The 22,093-nt window shown below is 39.9% G+C and overlaps 1 protein-coding gene across 1 annotated transcript; it reads right to left on the reverse strand.

Annotated features, from left to right (window-relative positions):
- Positions 1-15,343: 15,343 nt before the first annotated feature.
- On the reverse strand, positions 15,344-17,262 carry LOC137953276 (dof zinc finger protein DOF1.4-like). Its single transcript, XM_068800599.1, has 2 exons — positions 17,024-17,262; positions 15,344-16,857 (listed from the first exon to the last, which is right to left on the reverse strand). The coding sequence occupies exons 1-2, from the start codon at positions 17,066-17,068 to the stop codon at positions 15,916-15,918; spliced, it is 987 nt and encodes a 328-aa protein (XP_068656700.1). The 5' UTR covers positions 17,069-17,262; the 3' UTR covers positions 15,344-15,915.
- Positions 17,263-22,093: the final 4,831 nt, after the last annotated feature.

Consider the following 22,093-nt stretch of genomic DNA (forward strand, 5'->3'; position numbering starts at 1 on the left):
GACTTTAGAAGTTGGCATTAGGTTTGTAATTTTGAAGGTAAAGGAACTGTCATCTATTTGTTTCGCATCCTTCATTGAGTAAAGTGGTTTCATTTTTGAGTAAAAATGTGCTCCTGTTATTTTAAAGGACAAGGATACTTCGCTCAAGTATAACAAAGGTGCCTGCGGTGAGTTTTTTGCTCTTTTGAAGGTTGCAAGATTAAAAAGATTGCCACTTTTCTATAACATCTATGAATATACTGTTATTTCCGTTTTGCCTTTCAAAAATAAGAGGGCTGAAAATAACTGAAAATAACAATCAACCATAAGCGCATTGGAGAAGAACTATAGAATATGAAGAGACGAAATTTGTATCTAATGCATTTGGATATCAGGCTTCGCTAACTTAGTTGGGCATTGAGTCCATATTCATTTTAAAGACATAAAATTTTAGTTCACCTTGCAATATGCCTAGCGGGCTTTGATGTGTTATTGACTGTTGGTTCAACTTCTCATATAGGCTAAAAGAACCATTTTCACATGTCCCTGTTGTTGATGCCCATATCCAGCTCCTGCAATGGTGCGGGAGGGTTAACCTTGCTCCTTTAAGTGATTGTGTAGCAATTCCCTCACCATTTGTGGCCCCCTTGCTCATTTGTATTGAAAATTCGAATTCTGCTGCAAACCACCCATTTTCTCTGGTGTGCTGTGAAAGGAAAGATTCTGACCTAACTTTCTAGGTTTTGGGTGTCAGGTTTGAGTCAAAGATGGCAAAATTAAGCCTTGATGTCCATGAGACAATGGACCATATATTCATGTAGAAGCACTTCACTTTTGATTTTGGAGAGCTGTTCTCATGAAATTTGGATTTGTCTGCCCTGGCCAACTATTTTTTACAACCCTTTCTGGGCCTACAATTATAGAAAAACCTATGGCATCTCTACATGGCACCTGTCATGTTGTGAACTTGGAATGAGCTTAATAGTAGAGCTTTGAGGGGAAAATTCTTCTGGTGGTGTCATTCTGTAAGAAACTCATTCTGTCATGCTATCAATTTGTTGCACATCCTTCATCAAGTAAAGAAGTTTCTTTTTCAAGTTAAAGTACTTCTGCTTTTTTTTGGAGGAAAAGGGTGCTCAACTTGAAGAATAGCATTGGTGCGATTCAATTCGAAAAAAAAAAGTATAGCACTGTTGCCCGTTAAGTTTTTAACTTGAAGGTCATAATATTAGAAAGATTTTGGATCTCAAGTTGTAGGTGTTTTCTGTCTTTGTCAATCTGAATCAATGGCTCTGTTAAAGGGTATTTCGAAAGCTCTAGGGGGTTAAGGCAGGCGGACCCCCTCTGTACTCTTCTCATCAATGTGTTTGGAGAAATCTTTGTTCTTGTTCATCAGTTGGGTCACAAATGTTGGATAACTGGTTTCAGTATGGTCAATAGTTCCATGACAAATCCAATTACTGCAATTTGCGAATGTCTCAGCGTGCTTTTGTAAAGGAACTGAGGTGGAATTTCTAATCCTAAAATCAAGGCCCAGTCTCTTTGAAGTAATCTCAAGACAAATAGGTAATTTGAATGAATCAGGGATCTTTGGGATATATATAGCTGAAGATCAAGTTCAATCACTGTTCAAAATTTTAGATAGCGAAGTGTTAGACTTGCCTTTCACATTTTCTAGTCTTATTCTTAGGGAGGCCATCTAAGATCCCAGTGGCGCCAAGGAGGTTTGCATGTCTTCTTACACCAATTGATGACAACTTGAGAATCGCCTTCGACATATAAAGGTCCTACCATCCTTTGATGAAACATTTTTAGGCCATTAAACAAACCAGTCAGCTCGGCTATAGTTGAATCTGAAATCCCTATTGGCCCGAAAGAAGAGAAGTGAAGATTTCCTTTATCGTGATGAATAACCCCTCCATATCCAGCAGGCCCCGGACAACCCAACGTGTTTCCATCAAAATTCACGAGAAATTATGAAAGAGGAGGGAGCAGATCCCTGACAACAATCGATTGTAGGATAGCTCCCTGCTTGGCAAGCACATCTGTTGTCGGATTTGCGGATCTCGGAATGTGAAACCAAATGCAAGATAAAATTAAGGTAATTTCTAGAATCTCCCGAAAGATGTCCTAATGACTCCACGGGGGAGAGGATGTACACTCACACCATCCAATGACCACATTCGAGTCCCCTTTAATATGAAGGGAACTGCTACACTTGTCTTTGAAAACATGGAGCCCGTTGAGGAGGCCATGAAGTTCAGCTGACGTAGAATCGGATATGCCTAAAGGGCAGGCGTAAGAGAAAAGTTGATTACCGGATGGATCTGAAATAACCCCTCCGAAGCCAAAAATCCTTGGATTACCAAGAGAAGAGCCATCAAAGTTCAACTTAAGGTAACCGGGTTGAGGAGGGGTCCATTCCTGCATAACTTGGACCTTTATCCCAGAGTGCATCATTGCCAAATTTCTCTAGTTTTCACAGATAACGGTACCCACTAAGGAGGAGAAAGACTTCTTAGTCAGAAGCCAAGAAGAGATACGTCCCACCACTCGGTCTGCAACACAGTCCGCTGATTCACTTTTTGTATCGAATCGCCTTCAGTTGCGTTCATTCCAAAGCCCCCATGGAAGGAAACTAGTGCAAGCAGAAATCATCACTTTTCCAAGACCCAGAAGGGGAGTACCCATGAGCGACTTGTTGAAAGAGATCAGATTAGCCACCATGCAGAATTGTAACCCCATCATACTAAGAATGGAAGTCCACACCTTCCATGAGAAGATGCATTCTAGCAGAATGTGGCTTGTGGTTTCAACTTTAGTGTTGCAAAAAGGGCACAAGGGGGTTGATTGAGGGGTGACCTCTTCTTCTAAGCACGTCTGCCTAGAGAATCTTGCTTTGACAGACACTCCACATGAAGAATTTTATCTTAGGAGGTGCACAAAGATGCCATACAAAATAGACCTCATGCTCTATTTGAGACGGATTGTAACCATTAATGTATCCAAATGCAGATGATACAGAGAAAGTACCTCTTTTGTCTAGCCACCAAATGAGCTTGTCGGCCTCTGAAGGTCGAATTTTTACCGAGTTTACAAAATCCATCAAACAGCTGTCTTCTAAAGCCTCTGTATCAAATAGACCCTTTCTGGGATGAAGGCTTAGACTACCCCCCTCAAAAGCATCAACTACTGATATGTCTCTACGTACAGAAAGGAGAAAAAGACTTCTAAAAGTATTCTATTGCGACTCTTGCCCCATCCACAAATCATCCCAAAACTTAAGGGATCTGCCGTTTCCAACAAAGAATCTATTGGCAAAGGAAATTTTTGGAAGAAGTAGGTATAATGCTCTCCAAATTGGAGATAGACCTCTCCGATTCCCTTCTAAAAACTACCAATGAGCGTCACCACCAAGCTTGACAAGAACCATTTCCTTCCAAAGATTTGAAGGAGTATTGAACTTCCATAACCATTTTAGGAGCAATGCTTGGTTCATTTCCTTGGATTTCCGAATCCCCAGGCCACCCATATTTTTTTGGCAAACAGACATCATCCCATTTGACCAGATGATATTTAAATGCATCACTTGATCCCCTTCATAGAAATCTTTGTTTGAGTTATCCATAGTCTTACATATGGATATAGGATAGGGCATAAATGATAGTGCATAGTTTGGGATGCCAGCAAAGCAAGACTTAAGGAGGATGAGCCTCCCAATCTTACTGAGTAGACACCCCTTCTAGGTTGCTAGCTAAGATTCAATTCTCTCAACCATCGGATTCCATAGACTTTTGCATATATAGCCATTGAATATGGCATGCCGAGATAGGTTGCTGGTAGGTGGCTTATTGTGCAACCAAATAAACTTGCCATATCTGCAAGGAGCTCAGAGTTGACATTGAAATCCACGAGAGGTTTTTCCCAAATTGACTTTCCTATCATAAGCTAATTCGAAGAGACCCCCTACCGCTTTAATCTTTCTAGCTCCATAAATGTTATTCTTCCTACCGCCGTGTGCTATCATGTCTCTTGGGGATTCGGTGATTTGCTGGGCTAGAATTTCCTTGAGTGATAGCAACGTCTTGTCGCTTTCTTCTTCTTTCGTAAGTAGTGATGACAGGAGGGATGCTGGGTTTAAATGTGGTTCGGGATCAACTCCATGCGGGGGTGATAGGGCGAGGCAAGTGGTGATAGCTTTTCTAATCTCAGAAGAGGGGAGACTTGCTCAACTGGGTTAAGGGGGAGGTTGGAGGTATCAAAAGCATTAGGATACAGATGGGGATTCCATTCCCCGACAGATGCAGAACTGGGGAGGAAGATTCAATCGGCAGAATTTGTGTTGATTTCCACTGCGCACTCGCCAAGTGGTCCGGTATTGATGTCAGGCCGAGATAGAGGACCGTTACAAGAAATGGTAGGAGGGTTTGGGTTGGGGAGATCCACGGTATTTACGGATCTCGAGGTATCGGGATACGTAGGCTGGCCCTCTCGGTTGTATTGGGCCTTGAGAGGAGACATGAGAGAGGGACTTGCCTCGATAGTATGGTTGACAAAATTTGCTTTCTCGAGACAATCATTGTGCTGGAGACTAGTGTATAGATGATGCGGGTCTATAGATCGCAGACTCCAAAGAGTATCTCGGGACGAGGGGGAAAATGGGGAGGTGAAAGGACTTATTTGGAAGAGGGGATTAGACAAAAGGGTTGTGATAGGGCAAGGGCTATTTTGGGGGTTTGGAAAGAGAGAGGAGGATGTTGGAGTGGATGGTGTTTCGGGATTTGGAAAAGTAGAAGTGGACGGGAGGGAGGGTGGAATTTCGGGATTGGGGAAAGTACCGTTTGAAAGGGTTATTGACAGAGGTATGGACGAGGGCATTGAATTTTCTAATGAACTATTAAAGCTTTGGCTCAAAATGCGAGATGGTCCAACTTTGGAAGCCGTGGAAGAGGGGAGGGACGTTGATCTTGACAAGGGCCCAACTTTCAATTTTTTGGGGTTCATGATTTGAATGACTACAGTGGCTTCGAAAATCAGGAAGGCGTCAGGTTTCAAAAGACTCCCCAAAAAATTTAAATTTGAGAATGAGCTAGAGTCCGAACTTGGTAACGATGTAGACTCCCCTGAGTATGAAGGGGTAGACATTGGGTTGACCCGGTTAGGAGGTGACGCGGACTTGGGAAAGGGTTGTCCCCTTCATGTCTGGCGAAGCTCCAGCGATTGCAAAATACCGATGTCTCCGAAAGAGACCTCAAGCCATATAAAATTTCCGCCGAAAGTTAGTTCCAAGAAAAGACTCTTGGACCATCGTGAGGTTGGGGGCAACAAAAGCCATGACAATGTCGAGCTTTCTTCTCTCCAACGTGTCATCTGCCCACTGTAGTATATTCCCAAAAGAACCGAAGACGCGTTGTAACACCTCCTCTGACCAGAGCTCTATCGGCAGGCACTGACTGAGATCCATTGACCGAGAGGACGACACAACGAGGTCTCCTCCGATTTCGACACGTTCATTTCCGTTTCTTGTTCCCGTATCCCGTCTTCCAGGACTGACTCTACCTCTTCCCTCGAGTTGAGAGATACCAACCACTTCGGAGGACCCAACCAAGATGTTTTGGATAGGTAATCACATTGTATCTTATCGCGGATCCATGCTGTGAGAGATTCGTTGGTCCAAAACTCGGACTTGGTCACCACCCAGAAGACTGATTTTAGCGCCATCTTTCTGGCTGAGAGGATGTCTTGGGGTAAATGGATGGTAGGGTTCTGGGTTGTGGGGAAGGGGATTTTCTGAGGGGATGGGGGTAGGCAACTGGGTTTAGATTTTTGATTTGTTCTGTGGCTTGTATTTGGTAGGGGGAAAAATGAGGGTATCTTTTCTTGGGGGAGCGGGATGAGTGGTCGAAGATTGTGAGCCATTCTTCGGTGGTGCCACAACATGCTTCTCTCCGATGGTAAGAATCATCTCTCGCAATAGTTTCCAATAGGACGCGGTTCTGAAAATCTCAGGGATGTAGATTCGAGCCATGATTAACGACCCCTTTCTTTGGACGATTTTGAGCTCTCGAATCCCCTTCTTTCGGAACACCGAGAGGGAGAAAGAAATTTTTCCTATTTTGATGTCCCGGAGTTGAGGTGCCCTCGCCGTTTTCCCATCTTCGAAGCAACGCGCGAAATCGGAGACTGCAGCTAGAGGAATCGAGATGAGAGACCGTCTTCTTCCATTTCTGATGGTTAGGCGTATAACCTTGTCGAATCTCCCTGATTTCAGCTCCAACGAGATTTCCAAGTCTCCACAAGCCCATGATGCTTCCCTTCTTTCCGTTTACCTTTCTTATCCGAATTTCTTCCTTTTGCCGTGCACCAACGCCCGTCTTCCTCTGACACAGGTTGGTCGAGGTCGAGAAGATCGTGATTCTCCTTCACGACAGGGGACTCCTCGTCAGCGCCAGAAGATTTGGAGTGTTTCGTCGTCTTGACCACTATCGTCGGCTCGAGCCCTGCCTTCGCACCAGTAGGTGGGGCTAGTGGTGGGTTGGGAACTTCATCAGGCGACGACGACGACGACGACGACGACGATTCGTTGGATTTACTCTTCACTTATAGAGATTCAAGTTAGTTATCACTAGGACAATTTTTTTTATGTTTCTGCTTGTGTCCAGTTTTATTTGTGAGCATTTGTTTTCTATTTGGGAAAGCTTATTGACCCTAAACAGCTAATTTAGCTTGTGTATAGCTGTTTTGTAGTGTTTGGAAATTCTTGAGAGATGAAGTGAGGGGGTATAATACTTGAGTAAAACTGTTGTTCTTGGTGGCTTGGGGAACTCTTTTTTCATCGCACAGTATGCCAGTAGATTCTTGAGTAGGATACCATCCTTGGATCATACATGTTGGAGGAGCCTCAGCAATACAACACACAGCTACGTGTAGGAATGGCATTGAATTAAGTTGGTTTGTGAATGGCATGGGCTTGGCCCGGGGTCTGGATGGTTTTTCTAATGCTCAAGCCAGGCTTGAGCCTCCAGCTAGCTTGTTATCTTTATAGAGTTGAGCCCAAACTTTCCCATGTTTGGCTTGATGAGCTTTCGAGCTGGCTCAATTTTCTAGTTTACTTACAAAAATGCCTTTTATATACATATGAAATAACAAAATTAATTTCTTTAAGCTTTGTCTGAAAGTCCTCCACCTGCCAATGTTCATCTCCCATTGGAAACTCTCAAAGTTGAGCTGAGACACCAACAACAAAGCTCAGGAAATCCTCCTCAATGTTCTCGAAGCTTTGGGAGTCTCATTTCCCATTGGTGTCTCAGCGATGCAACAGTCCAGTGGTTTTGCTGTTCATTTGTGCTCAATCTCTCCCATCTCATTCATGATTCATTGTCACTTCCCACTAGTATCCCTGTTTTCATGGGTGACACGGTAACGCAATTTGCATGGAAATTGCCTTGGCGGTGAAAATCCTCGGATAGAGTGGTGTTTCCTTCAATAATTTCAATATTCACCGTGAGGAATGTACCTTTTATACATGCGGAAGCTTCCTCCCAGTTGATGTTATTTAGAAAAATCTAATGAGATTTTACAGGGCTGCGGATCTCTGTGGCATCTAATATGTCTCCTCAGAAGATTATATTACAGAAGCAGACTAGTTAGTAGATGTATTTTCCAGTTTAGAAAATTAGAAAACAGAAAAAAGTTTGGAAAGGGAAGATACAGGGCATCGGAATGTGCAGACCTCTCTCATTTTTCATCCTCATCCTCCTATTTGCATTTATCAGGTGGAATAGCAAAACTGAATGTAGAAGAAAGCAGGATCCCCCTACAATACCTCTCACTATGGAGTTCTAACTCGAACCTCCTACTTTCCTACAGAGTCAAACTTCCAGTTTAATGTTCATAATCAAAATCCCATTGTTTCCCATGGATGATGCTTCTGATCTAGAGCCCTGTTTATGTTTTGGTGCTGTTTAATCGTGTGATCTTATTGTTTCAGTCAGAGTATATGTCAATTTTCATATTTTTGGAAATCATTGTAATTTGATTTTATATTATGTTTGATAGAGTGTGCTTGGCAGGTCGGCGTGCCACTCCTTCCGACTTCTGTAATCACAAGGTGCTTGAAACCCAACTACTGTGCCTTATGGATTTACACAACTAAAGATGGATTTGGAGGCAATGTTATTTTTTTTTTGGACTTTACACTGATTCTAGCGACTAGCGTCTCTGTTTCACTGTTTTGCTAGGCTCTAGTGCAATCTTGCTCACACCGAAACCCATGCGACTAGTTCGGAGTGGGAAGAAGACAGATACGGGCCAGCGTCGAGCTCAGTGTTGAAATCTGCTCAGGTATTCCCAGGCATCAGGTACGTTTGTATTGTTGAATCTCCCATCTTTAGTCCAAGTTGAGGGAGAGAGTTGAAAGAACTACGTAGAACATGTGACTCGTGAAAATTTACATATGCAAACTCAGAGTGGACTAAATATTTTATTCAAATCTAATCACGCAATGAAAAGATTTAAGGACCCTGTAAATCCTCCTGTTATGTCTTCTATTCTTACGTACCACCACCAACACGAACGATTTTAATGAAATCAAGGGAGAACCGATTGATTGATCGATCCATCAAGAAGTTGGCCCAAAAATCTATCAAAAATTTGACTAATCTTCCTTAAGCTTCCTTGGCCAAATTTGAATAGCACTTCCCACCATGGTTCTTGCTCTAATCGCTCTTGGATTGTTTCCCGATTTGCCCTAGGATTGACAGCAATCAGGAAAATGTGTGTAAAATCAAATTGAAGATCCTAGATTAAAGTATTTCTTAATTAAAAAATTCTGAATTCTCTCCCTTGTAATCTTACTGGAATTCTTCACTCCATTAAAGCACAAATCGTATCTGAACTCTTGTTTCTCTTGCGCCAGGGAAATCTATTTTACTAGTGGCATTTTAAGTTAACAGACTTTCGCCATTGAATATATCGCTAGAGGAAGTCTAAAATTTGCTGGAGGACCCTCTTAACAGCTATCTTAGAAAATTCAAAAACTCATTAGTAGAAGTCAGCTGTATATTGAAGAAATTTTTAAAGTTCATTGGAAAAATTTACGAATATAAAAATAAAAAATTATTTTTCTAATGAAAATTTGTAATTAGTTGGTAGAGGTCAAACATGTAACAGCGAATTAATTATAATTTTTATGGAATATATTTGAAAATAGTTTTTTTTTAGAAAACTTCTTGTAGTGAATTTCTTATTTTCTGCTGTAGTAACAACTATTAAAAAATTAAATTTACCCTATTTAATAATAAAAATAAAAGGAAGACAAAATAATTTTAATAAATAATCAAATAATTTAAAATGTAAACTTTAAAATAAAATATAGAAAATTATAAACAGAATTAATTAAATTATACAAAAAAAGAACATACAAGAGTATAAAAATATACATAAGAAAACTAGACATCACTTTGTGAAAGGACACGAAAAACAATCAATTTACTTGCATTTGATAAAAAACCTAATGCATCTCATCCTAGAGCTAAGATTACATAGCCTTCTTCTTTGCTAGAAGATATGAATGATCTTGAGTGGTATTGATGTAAATAATCTATTTTTTTGGCCTTTATACCCACCTATTAGGGTAAGGGGCATGCATGTATTTTTTTACTTTTTGATCTCTATAAATAAGTATGAGGAGGATTAGGGAATTCTTTCAAAACCCTAATCCTCACTTCGATCTTCTTCATGTGGTCTCTCTTCTCTCCTCTAGCTGTTCTCTTGTTTTTTATGTCTCTCTTCCACTCTTTTACTCCATCCTTCCTTACCTCACCTCATGAATCATTAACATGATTACCATGCAATTCTGAAATTCAATATGGTATCAGAGCATCTTCAAAATTCTATGATTTTTTCCTCTTTGCTCGGTTGACTAAGGGATGCAAGAACAAGAAATCGAAGTGTTGCAAAATTCTCTCAAATCAGATTAGTCATTTCTTTGTTGTTTTGATGGATGTTTTGTTTCTGGGTTGAAGCCTTGGGAACATGCATGGAGTTAAGAATGCATGGTTGACAATATCAGTGGTTTTATCATGCATACGAGCTAGTTGCATGTCATAAAATGCTGGTTTTTCCCTCTTCATGAACTGGGAGATAAATAACTGAAAGTTCTAAGATTATTGATGCTGAAATCCTTAACAAAAATTGCTGATTTTAAATTGATGAACCATTCTCTTATTGAGAGAAGAAGAATAGCAGCAAATCAATTTCGATTTTCTTTATGCTTCAATGTGCTCTGTACATTGAGACATCTTTGATTTGTTTGCCATAACAATCCCTCTTAGAGCATGATTTTCGTGGGTTTCTTTGAAAGAGGAAGAATGACTCAAAGCTCTCGAATTCAAAAAGGTTCCCTCAAATTGAGTCAAATCTTGAGAGTCAGAAGAGAACTAATGAGCAAGTGACTTTCACAGAAGAGGTCACTTCAGACCCCACTAAAAGGGCAAGTGACTTTCATAGAAGAGAACTATGGTTTCTTACAAAAATTGAAAACACTGATAGTTGCTCCCTCACGTGCACATGCAATTACTGTTTCTACCACAAGCATGTATTCTCTTTGTTCATGTTTAGGTTCATCACCTTGGATTATTGATCCGGAACCTTTGAACATCGTATTGGTAAATATGCTAATTTAACCTCCTTATCCTCTTGTGTTACAGACCGATTTGTACCTTTTGTAGTTGGATCCTAGACTATAGTGTAGGGTAGTGGTAGCTTTCATATATCCTCTCTATTAGTCAATAATATTTTTTTTGTTCCACAATTGATATTCAGACTCCTATCAGTTAGTCAATTGACAAAAAAACTTAATTATTTTGTTACATTTTCCCCTCTCATTGTGTTTTTCAAGACATCAAAACGAAATCGGTGATTGGTAGCGGCCATGAGAGAGTAGATCTCTATTTCCTGGAATCTCCCATTCTTATAGTTGTAGAAACAACCAATCTAGATGCAAAACAATGACATAATTGTCTCGATCATCCCTCATTGGCTAATTAACAAAAGTTGGTTCCATGACTCAGTTAAGTTATGAGTTTTGTGAGCTTGGAGAACATCACAAATTTGTGTTATTCTTTAGCAAGATAAAGTCGCTTCTACTTCAGTTTTTTCTTTAGTTTATTCAAATGTTTGGGGACCAAATCATATATCAAATATTTCAAACTCTTAAGTATTTTGGATTTTTTATGGATGATTATTCTAGAGTAACTTGACTTTATTTACTGAAGGATAGATCAAATGTTTTATCTATCTTTGAATCATTTTGTGCTACGGTTGAGTAAATATAGATTTTCAGGCCAGATAATACTAAATATAGATCAAAAGGAAGATATTATTCATCAAGGCTTTGTGTTTAAACACGTCAAGATAATGGTATATCTGAAAGAAAGAATAAATATTTAGTTGAGGTTGCACGAACTATTATGTTATCCATGAATAAACCACAATATTATTTGCCCCATGCTATTCTCACTGCATATTTCCTTTTTTTATTTTTTGGATGCCTTCTAGTGTTTTATAGGGTCAAACACCATTCTCCAGATTTAAAAAATATTTATTTACTTTTTCGTTATCTCCTTATATGTCTGGATGTGTTTCTTTCATGCATAACACTTTCCACATCCAAAATAAGTTTAGTCTTAAAGTAGTTAAATGTATCTTCCTTGGTTACTCTAACATTTGAAAATGGTATATTTGTTATACTCCATCTTTGAAAAAACATTTATCTCAATGGATAAAACATTTTTTTCTTGAAGAATAATCCTTCTACTCTAGTGTTTCTTCGTCTGGTTTTGATCCTATTACAAGGATGACAATACCTTTTACTTTCACCATATCAACCTATTCTACATTATGAGCAACCCATTGAGATCTCCTCTGTCATTGCTGATCACTCTCCTGTAGAGTACTCTGATGGTTATGAGATAAAGGTAAGTTCTCATCCATCTTCTCTTATTGTATTTGGTCCACTATATGACACTAGACTTATTGCCCTTTGTAAGGAGCCTCACTCCTCTACCATTCATCCTATTGCACATTTTTATCCACTCACAGATTGTCTTCTAGTTGTGTCACCTTCTTGGCAGCCTTGTCTTCTTCTCATATGCCTGCCACTTATGAGGCCTGTCTTGATCCAAGGTGAAAAGTTGTCATGGACTAAGAAATGAATATAATGTATTGGAATAACACTTTGGATTTATCCATGCTTTCATCTATAAAAAAAACAACAATGGATTACAGATGGGTATTTACCTTTTAAAATACAATCCAGATGGAACAATTGCTCGGTATAAAGCAATGTTTGTGGCCAAAGGGTGTACTCAATTATATGGCATTGCCTATGATGAGACCTTTTCACTAGTGGCTAAGTTAAATTCGATACGTGTTCACATATCCCTTGTTGCAAATTTTAAATGGAAAAAATTTCATCTAGATGTAAAAAATGTTTTCCTTCATGATGACTTATTTGAGGGAAGTCTATATGATTTAACTACTCGGTTATGTGGTTGAGGGGGTATAAAGTATGTCGTCCCAGAAAGCCAATTTATGGGCTGAAACAATTTCCTCATGTTTGGTTTGATAATTTACAAAAGTTGTGGTAAGACATGGTTTTAAACGATGTCAATGTGATCGTTTTATTTTTACTATAAATACAACACAAGGCATGACTGTTTATGTAGATGATATTATCATCACGAGAAGTGATTCCATAGGAATTCAACACGTTTAGGAGAATTTGACCAAAGTGTTTCAAACCAAAGATCTTGGTTTTTTACGATATTTTCTTGGTATAGAAGTACTTCAATCTAATCGTGACAAAGTTTTGTTTCAAAGAAAGTATGTGCTCGATTTACTTAAAGAAACATGGATGCTTAGTTGGAAAAATTATTTACCTTATAGTTACAATACCGAACATCTCCTACTCGATCAATGTTGTTAGTCAATTAATGCTTTGACCACAACAACCTCATTGGTTGGAAGTAGAAAAAAAATTTTCAATATCAAATGAAAAATCCAAGTTAAAGGTTTATATATAAATGTCATGGGCACACCAATATTGAAGGATTTGTAGATAGATTGGGTTGGCTCCCCACATGAGTAAAAAATCCACTTCAGATTATTGTATCACTATTGGAAGCAACTTGGTCACTTGGAGTAGCAAAAACCAAAGTGTGGTAGCTAGCACATGCAATAAGTGAATTGTTGTGGCTTGTGTCTCTAATGACAAAACTTGATTTTCCAATACCGAGTGGTTATTCATATTACGACCAATTCAGTGTTTCATGAAAGAACAAATTACATAAAATTTGATTGTCATTTTGTTCAATAAGCTATAAGCTAGTGTCATATCTATGCAATATATTTCTTCTAGAAATCAGCTAGCTGATATTTTTTTAAACACTATTGCAACGGGACCACTTGGTACTACTTGTATAAAACTTGGTATATTTAATATTTTTGCACCAGCTTGAAGGGGAGTGTTGAAGAAGCACTACGTGACATATATTATAATTGAGTGAATACCTTGTAATTACTAAGTATTTTAAATTCTTTTTCATATTTCTTATGTATTAGGGTTTCTACCCTTGATTATAAATAAGGCATCATGGAGAGGAAAACCTCATACTCGAGCTCTTCTTGTGTGGTTAAAAACCTTAGTTTGAGCTCTCTTCTTGCTCTCCTCTCTCATTTTCCTTTTTCCCACTCATTTGTCTTACTCTGCTTCACCTCAACTCCAGCTCTTTCAAGCATGAAACTCTAGAATTTATTAGCTATTATAATTTAGACTCTAGCCGCAAAATAGAAATTAACTACTAAAGTCCTACTTTCCTTACAATTTTCTACTAGATGTTGTTTTGACGACGTTGATAGAAAGTTTTGTTTGCAGAGCCCCTTTTTGTTGTAGGTAAAAGATGTTTTATTAGCCTCGAGTTATTAGGTGAACTGGTAAATAAATGGCTAAGTGAAAATTTTAAAACACATCATGAAAATAAAAAATCTTTATGGCATTGTAGAGACATATTGGATTCTTAATTAAGGACTCAAACCTAATTACCCATGCAATTGCTTATACTGATAACCTAAAAATCATATTCTATCAAAGTAAAAAATGCACATTTCTACATAAAATTATACTTTCACTTTCCATGGATAATTAACTACTTTATATGTGTATTAAGAGCTAACCATGTCTAATCATTCAAATACACAAAATAGCTATATGCAATTGCTTATTTTTATTTAAAACTATTTATTTATTTATTTTCTAATTTTATAATTTACAAGATTTTCCCATCTTTTTTTGCCATAAGCATGGTTTATCTTTTCCTATTGATAAAGAATCAGTTGATGGGTCCACTTATGATATTCGCTTAAAGTCAAATCCTAGGTTATCAGTATAGAATGTGAAGCAGACCAACAAGCAAATCATGGTGAATCTATGGAGTTAGGTCAGGTTTAGGTAATTAGTGGATGAAGATATTTTATAAAATTTCAAATAAAGACATGGTTTCTTGTACTTTACTGGCTGGTTAAAAATAATAATTATGAACTGAGAATAATGCAGGAGACAGCAGTCTCTAGGATCATGGGAATAATGAAAACGATGAGCATATCAAAAGGTAATAAATGGTGGTATTCGTATCCAATTCAGTTCCATTGATTGCTAAGTTTTCATCAATATCCTCTGATATATGATCGTATCCATGGCTTCAAGGTTTATCAATGAGCTCGAATGAAACTTACCGGATACTTCTTGTTTAGTGCGATCATGAATCCACTTGAAGCAATATAGTAAGACTTGGTTGACATTCCCATTATGGGTTGGCCAGTTTTAGCTGATTTAGAGGCAAAAACCCAATTTTCTCTCTCTGTAATTGTCATGTTCTCTTTCTTTCACCCAGCTCCTCAGATCATAATCAATAGAACGGAGTGGTTTACGATTCTCTCTGGTGGCTTAAAAACAAAATGTGGAAAAAAGAGAGAAACAGTCATTTTGCAGAGAATATTACACACCTGCAATCTTCCAGTTTAATGACATTACCCTCGAGATGGCTGACAAACAATCTTGGGTTTTTGGGATCCTTCATAAGATGGTTTCAGATTCAAATCTACCAATTAAGATCAGTGTGATGAGTTTATGAAAGAACAGTAATGAAATTTGGGGAGAGGAGGAAATTTGCCAATTCAATGTGGATATAGAAATTAAGCCAGTGTTAATGGCTGCCCACCATATTCAAACTGCTGGAAAATACAAATCCAAAGTCGTCTCTCACATATAGTTATACTTCTCAAAAGTGAGAAAAGAAAAAAAAGCAAAAGAAGAAGAAGGAAATCTTATTAGTCCCCAACATGCACTTACATGATCAGCAGCAAGCAAGATTTGTCTCTCTTCATAAGAACTGAATCTATTTCATCTATCCCAACCAATTAACCCAATCACATAAACAAGAAATACATCAGAAAAGAGAGGGTGTGTCGTGCTTTATATACATACAAGAAAACCCAACTTACTAGACCAAGAAATGAAGAAACCCTTCGACTGTTTGCAGGTGAAGAAGGGCAGACAATGACATGGAAGGATCCGAGGTTCCTCTCGGAGCTGACACTTTGCTGCTGGCGCCAATATCAAAAACAGGCCTGTAGAAGGTGTGCCTCCGACATGATCTCTCCGATCCAAACGTCCATTGCCGCTTACCTCATTTCAAGACTGCTAAAAGAATCGAACACCTGATACTTGTGCCTCATCAACTCTCCGGGAAGAAACATAAAACCTCCTAGCTCTATCTTTACTTAGGAACAAGGAAAGAGAAAAAAGAAAAAAAGAAATGAAGAAAGAAAGAAAGAAAAAAGTAAAGGAGATGATCATGGTCGGATTAAAGGGCTTTGCTAGATCAAAGGAGTGATGGAGGAGCCGTAATTTGTGACGTCTGGCCAAGCAGAGATTCCCCCTGAGCTCCAGTAAACTGAAGAATCAGAACCCATGTTTACCACGGAATTATCGTAAGGCATTTGCCAACCCATTTTGTTTCCGATCGTACGAGTCTCTTCCTCCATTTTCACGCCCTTCATGATGTCAGCACCCCCGTTTGCACCTAGGTGCAATCCTCCCATGGGAAAGAAGACTTGGAAATCGTTCGACGGACGGGTTTCTTTGAAAGCCATACCCATTTTTTGATTCTGAAGAGTGGTGAGGATCGAGGACGCCGATGATCCAACAAGTGAAAAATCAGGCAGGAGAGAGGACGAGGTGACTGATTCTTGGATGTGGTTAGGGTTAGGGTTGAACCCGGCCTGATAGTCGGCATCGCTCGTGTTGCTGGTTGCGGTTGGGAAGTTCATCCAGAGAGAGTTGAGCTGGGGAAGATCAAACCCGGAAGAAGAAGATGAGATGGGGACGTTCATGTTTTCTAGGTTGAGGGATGGTAATCTGGACCGGAGAGTGGGAAAGGCCAGAGCAGCCATGTCCGATGGAGGAGGAGGTGCGCCTGTCAGACCGTAGACTCCATGCCCGGCGGAAGCATCCATACTAGGAGACGAAGGGTTGGCCGGGAGAGAAGAAGCATCGCCGGCAGCAGGGCGCCTGACGCGCTTGTTCTTCCGGCAGCCGCCGCCGACGGGGACGTTGCGAAGAGTCCCCCCTCTGGTCCAGTAGCGCTTGCAGGCCTTGCAGAAGTGCCTCGGCTGGGAGAGGCTGTAGTTGTTGTAGTAACAGAATTTGGTGTTGGAGGAATCGCAACGAGGGCATTTGAGAGGCTGCTGTTGATCTTGTGGAGATTTCTCCATGAGCTTAGTGGTGGCAGACATGGCAGCAACACCTCTTTGCTCTAGCTGTTGTCAAGGAAAGTCCAAAAAGAAAGAAAGAGAGTTAAAGGTAAATAAGGAACCAAGATAACAACCCATCACTAATATGCCAATCCAAATGCTACACAACAAAAGGAGCATGTGTAGAATTATTGGCATAGAGAGAGAGAGAGAGAGAGGATCCGAAACCGACCTGTGGCCATTCTGTGATGGGCATCTTCTCTGGGTTGCAGAGCATCGTCCCTCGCTCAGTAGAGACTGATTGGATTGCAACAATGCGTAAGGAGACAGACCTGAAAACTCTACAAAGAGAGATAGGGATTTCTCCTCTTCTGCTTTTCTAGAGAGCGAGAAGAGATCAGGTATCGATCGACAGAGATTCCTAGAACGAGATTGAGATCGACAGAGAAGAGCTCACTACTGTTGGGTACATCATACGCATATATACCGAGTTTTAGATTTCTCGGGTTCTGGGTTGCTTAATGTTAAATTTTAGAACGAGGGAATCCAAATGGGATCGAAAAACGAGGCCGCTGAGCTGAGCTGAGCTGAGAACAATCAAATCCCCACTCCTGCTTTATGTATCTATTGTTTGTGAAGGAATGTTAGGTGCACAGCAGACGCTCAAGAGAAATTATTTTCTTCTGCGATGAAGGGTCCACTTTGGTACGATACCGGCACCTGGCTGCTCTTTCTTCTCTCCTTCGTTTACGGTTTAATTGACTCATCTAGATCATTTCAGACTGATTTATCCAGTTCATATCTTCTTCATGGAATTGGCATCCTTGCTCTTTTCGGCACTTGATCGGAGATTTCTCTTTTGAGGCTTCGTTAATCTCTTCTTCTTTCTTATTGTCAATCCTAATCCCTATATAAATTGCAAAAGGTTTGCATTAATATCACATGTTATCGGAGTAAAAGATGAACTGATTTATGCATCTTCTACTGTTTCCATGAACTTTCCTAATTGACAGTACCAAACAAAAGCATCCATCTGTATCAGAAAATGTCTCTAAGGGTGAATTTACTATGTCACATTCCTGTGAAGTTCTTTGTACTATATAGGTTTTTTCTCCTTTGGCAGTCCTTCCATATAAATTCCAAACGAAAGCGACAACACCAGGCATGTGAGTTGGTGTCCAAATCTCATCCTAGACCAAGACCGAAGCCACGCTTTATGCTCGACGGAGGACCAGAGAGAGAGAGGGAGGGAGGGAGGGAGGGAGTCTGTGCTTAGCTCACTGTGAGAAAAGAAAAGAGTGAGGTGAGGAGGACAGAACTAAGCAGGCTTTACCTCTCCTGGGTTTTCTTCTCCTTAGAAAACCGTTAAGAAGGGGAAGAGCAGGCAGCAGGCGGGCGTCTTTGTGTCAGAAAGCTTTGGAATGACCTACAATGGCCGCGCCCATGTGGGCAGCTCATCTCTCCCCCAAATAAAGCTAACATGTTTAAGGGAACATTTGGATTTTGTAGCTCCCCGAGGGATCTTCTCCTCCTTCCCATAATTATTCCTCATTCCCCTCTTCACTATTTTTCTCGTTATTCTTCGTCTTCCAGCATTCGACATTAATTAGACTACCAGACACTGGAATCAATGCTTTTACACTAGTTTAATCTTTTTCGCTTGCTGCTCTCTTTAGGTGAATTATATTTTAATGTACCTGCTTCTGAGAATGCTTAAAAGGAAGAAGTTGAATCAGGACTTTTACTACATGGCTACCACAAGGCTCGTCCTCCTCTGCATGCCACTGGTAAGCAGGTCGTCCTGCTCGTTCTTCTCCTGTTGCTACCTTACGTCCTACACTGTAAGAAGGAGCACGGGACCCACTTGGTGGCCTGTTCAGATTTTCCGATTAAGAATCTGGTCCTTTCTGGAGAGAGAGGAAGAGGAGGGAGAGGCTCAGAACCAAAAAGAAAGAAAAGTAAGGTGTGGAAATGTCGGTCAATGGAACGACTGGACGTGGGTCCGTCCCTCTCTTTCTCCACCCTAAGAGCACAGTAGATGACGAACCAGTTGGAAAAGAAGGGAGAGAGAGAAGGAGAGAGAAGTTTAAAATTTTTTGCAGAGACCTCACCATTACCCATCAAAGGCTGACCACATTCCTCTCCGGGAAAAACAAACGACAAAGATCTCACTCTTCGTTTTCTTTATCAGCATCTGTGTATAAAATAAACACAGTTTGATCTGCTATGTGTGGCAACCCAAATGTGCTTAGATTATTTCAACTTTCTTTAATCAATAACTACTGTTTTTTATTTCGTTCCGTAGCTAATTGATTCAATATCTTTAATCCAAGATGTTCCATCTCAAATCCCTTTCAACCAAGCTTCCCTTCCTCCCCGCCCGCCTGCCTGGTTCATATCTAAATTGCACTCATCACTGACTCCTTCCCCACTAGCCATCCCTTCCCCATGGTCCACCTTCCTGTCCAGATTCCCCAAACCCTAATTTCCACGCGGTGCTCATTGATTGCGTCACCGCACTCACAGATCTTTCCGGCCGCCATTTCACATGGCATCTCATCTTCCATGGAATTTTCAACTGATTCCTTACCCTCTAAGGGAGGTCTCATCGGAATGTTTCAGACCCTTCCCTGCTTCCACTATCTGTAAGATTTTTCTATAATTTATCACTTAAATACTCCAAGCCATTATTATACCAAGAGAACCATCACCTCATTAGCCACACTCCCGATCTTAAAAACACTTTTTTTTTTTCTTTCTTTCTTTTTCGAACTGTATCGATAGTGTGGCCTCTGTTCCACTTGCGCCTCGCATGTGCCTGCAACAACTCCACCATTATAAAAATTTGCATGCGAAAGATTATCGAAGATGTTCGGATCATTAACATAATCAAATCCTGTTCGTTTAGTCATTCGAATGTCTCCGTGTTTGAACGGAAAGAATGCAGTAGATGATGCTGCAGCTAGGTTCGTCCTAGTTGTTCCTGCGTTGCTGTTTATGAATAAAATAGGCTTTGATGGTGTTAGAACAGCTTGAAAGTTGAACGCCGAAATGGATATGAGGACCCACTTAACCAAACTCAAATCTGCAGATTGTTGTTGTATTATTAGACTCTCGATGTGATATGTTCTTGAAGCTCCTGTTGAGGGACATGTTCACACCTTACCAGTTAAACTTCTTTTCGTCTCCATTGCTTCGCTAGCAGCTGCCACCGTGAAGTGAGAGAGAGCAGGAGAAAGAATCTGCTTTATCCAGAATAAAGAACAACTGTCGAGTAACCTACAGAGGCCTCAAAGACAGATTCCGTCAAAAATAACAAAAAAGAAAGATGGAAAGGTTGCAAATTACAGAGGGGGACTACTACGGTCCAGAAGTTCTTCTTTACAATAGTTTGATCAACAATTCATTATCCTTCCTTTCGGGTATGAACATTTCTTTCAGCATCTTTGTCGATGTCTGGTCTGACTTAAATATAATTTTAGAACTTTGCATCTGAACTCGGCTTCCGAGATGAATCAATTGAGTCGATTTCTTTGTAATTATCTACTCAGTCCTCGTCTAAACAGATTCTATTCTGCTCAAGGAGAAGGAATATAGGATTGCAAACTGTCCCAAGATTCTCAGGTATGGCCAAATCTAAGTTTAAATCTGAATCAATGGCCAGATGCGGTTGATTGGAGCAGCACCGAGTCAAGCAGCCGAGTCCATGCGCTGTTCGAGATTCAACCTTACATTGCTTTCAGAACCACGACTCTTGAGTCTTCTACCCTCCCTTTCCCGCTTAGCGACGACCCAGAATCATTTTTAAAGCTTTAAGAATGTTTTCAGTCAATTTCAGACCAGCGACGCTTGCAGGAGTGGTTAAACAATTGCCTTTAAAGAAAGAAAAAAAAATCTCGAGTGTCAGTCAGATAATCCCGATCACAAAAGCTTCCGTGGGTTTTCACTGGAACTTAGGAATTGATGTTTTCCATCAACTGGGGTTACTTATGGAGAAGGAAACGGACTTCGTCAGTCAATCTGAATAGTCAATTTTCAGGGAAAAGGAAACCGGCAGGCAAGCTCCCACACTCATCACCCGAGTGTGCAAGGTGACAAGCAACGTTTTAAAGCGATGCAGATCGTTTTGTTTGGAGCTCAAAAGGGAAGAGGACCACAAGCAAGTTTTTTTGTTGTTTTAATTGCCATGGCGGAAGAAAATGGCAGAGGAAACTTGAAGCAATGTCGGAGACAAGTGCAGAGCAGACAAAAGAATAGAGATCGATCTCCTCGTCTTCTTTGCTGCAGCCGATGCTAAATCCTTGCAAATGTCCTTCACCTTAAACCATTATGGCTTCTGGTTCTTTCCCAACTGTCCTTTACTTCTTCGTTTCTTCGTTTTCAATTCGTGTTGGAATTGGTCATTCAAGAAGTCTAAGAGACTTAATCGGACTGTGGATCGATCTAGGTTTACAAACTGGTGGCTAGAATGACTTGGGTTGAGGTCAGCCCTAGCCTCACCATCTGTAGTGGGACGGGTTTTTCCTGAACCGTCGGCCATGAGGTCTCACCCTGTGTTCCATCCTTGGATGGGTCTCAGGATGGTGATTTTACTCGATTGTACATTTTATAATTCTACACCTTAAAAATGGATATAAAACGAAAAATCTTACCCATATAAGGATTTATTTATTTGCTTGCATATTTTTATCATTATCTCAGTATTTATACTAGTATTTGAATTTTTTTCTTATGTTTATTATTTTTAATTAAAAAAATAAAGATAATAGCATTGTGATAAATTACAATGGGAGTAAATAACATTCTTGTAAATAAAATTTTTCTTTACGGATTTAAAAGATGGGTGCAACTAAGATTGGCGGGATTTGATATTTCACAAACCCAATTAAGGGGAAAATCTAGCCTGATCGATTTCCTCTCCCCTTCTTCCATAATGTAGGGAAGATAACCCCTTTCATGTTTGCGGGCATATGAGGAGGGAATCATCACCTTCTTTGCTTTTCATAGGGAGGGGAGAAGATAGAAGTTTTAGTGCGAAAAATGAGATAATGATCAAATTCTCTTTTTTACTAACTATTTTTGGGAATAATAATAGTCAAATTCTTTTTTTTTTTTCTTTTCCATGGGATTCAGGGTTTAGGGTTTACGGTTCCAAACAGATCCTAGGTGATCCAAATTTCGAAAGATCCAGGTTAATAAAGGAGCCCCAATTGTTCAAATAATACAAGATAAGAGAATCCAAGAGGGTCCCTCCTTATTCATCTTTTTGCTAAATTCCACTTAGTCTTTGATAGCTTCCTCT

The sequence above is a fragment of the Aristolochia californica genome, unplaced genomic scaffold, assembly GCF_029961685.1.
Source record: "Aristolochia californica isolate CCGP_79_NKW_82.1479 unplaced genomic scaffold, dmAriCali1.0.hap1 SCAF_16, whole genome shotgun sequence".
Taxonomy (NCBI): domain Eukaryota; kingdom Viridiplantae; phylum Streptophyta; class Magnoliopsida; order Piperales; family Aristolochiaceae; genus Aristolochia; species Aristolochia californica.

What these genes read in the sequence shown, in the direction of transcription:
- LOC137953276 (XM_068800599.1), bottom strand. Translation starts at nt 17,068, where the DNA reads ATGCTCTGCAACCCAGAGAAGATGCCCATCACAGAATGGCCACAG. An exon ending in CCATCACAGAATGGCCACAG is followed by an intron (nt 16,858 to 17,023) that starts GTCGGTTTCGGA and finishes CCTTGACAACAG; the next exon opens with CTAGAGCAAAGAGGTGTTGC.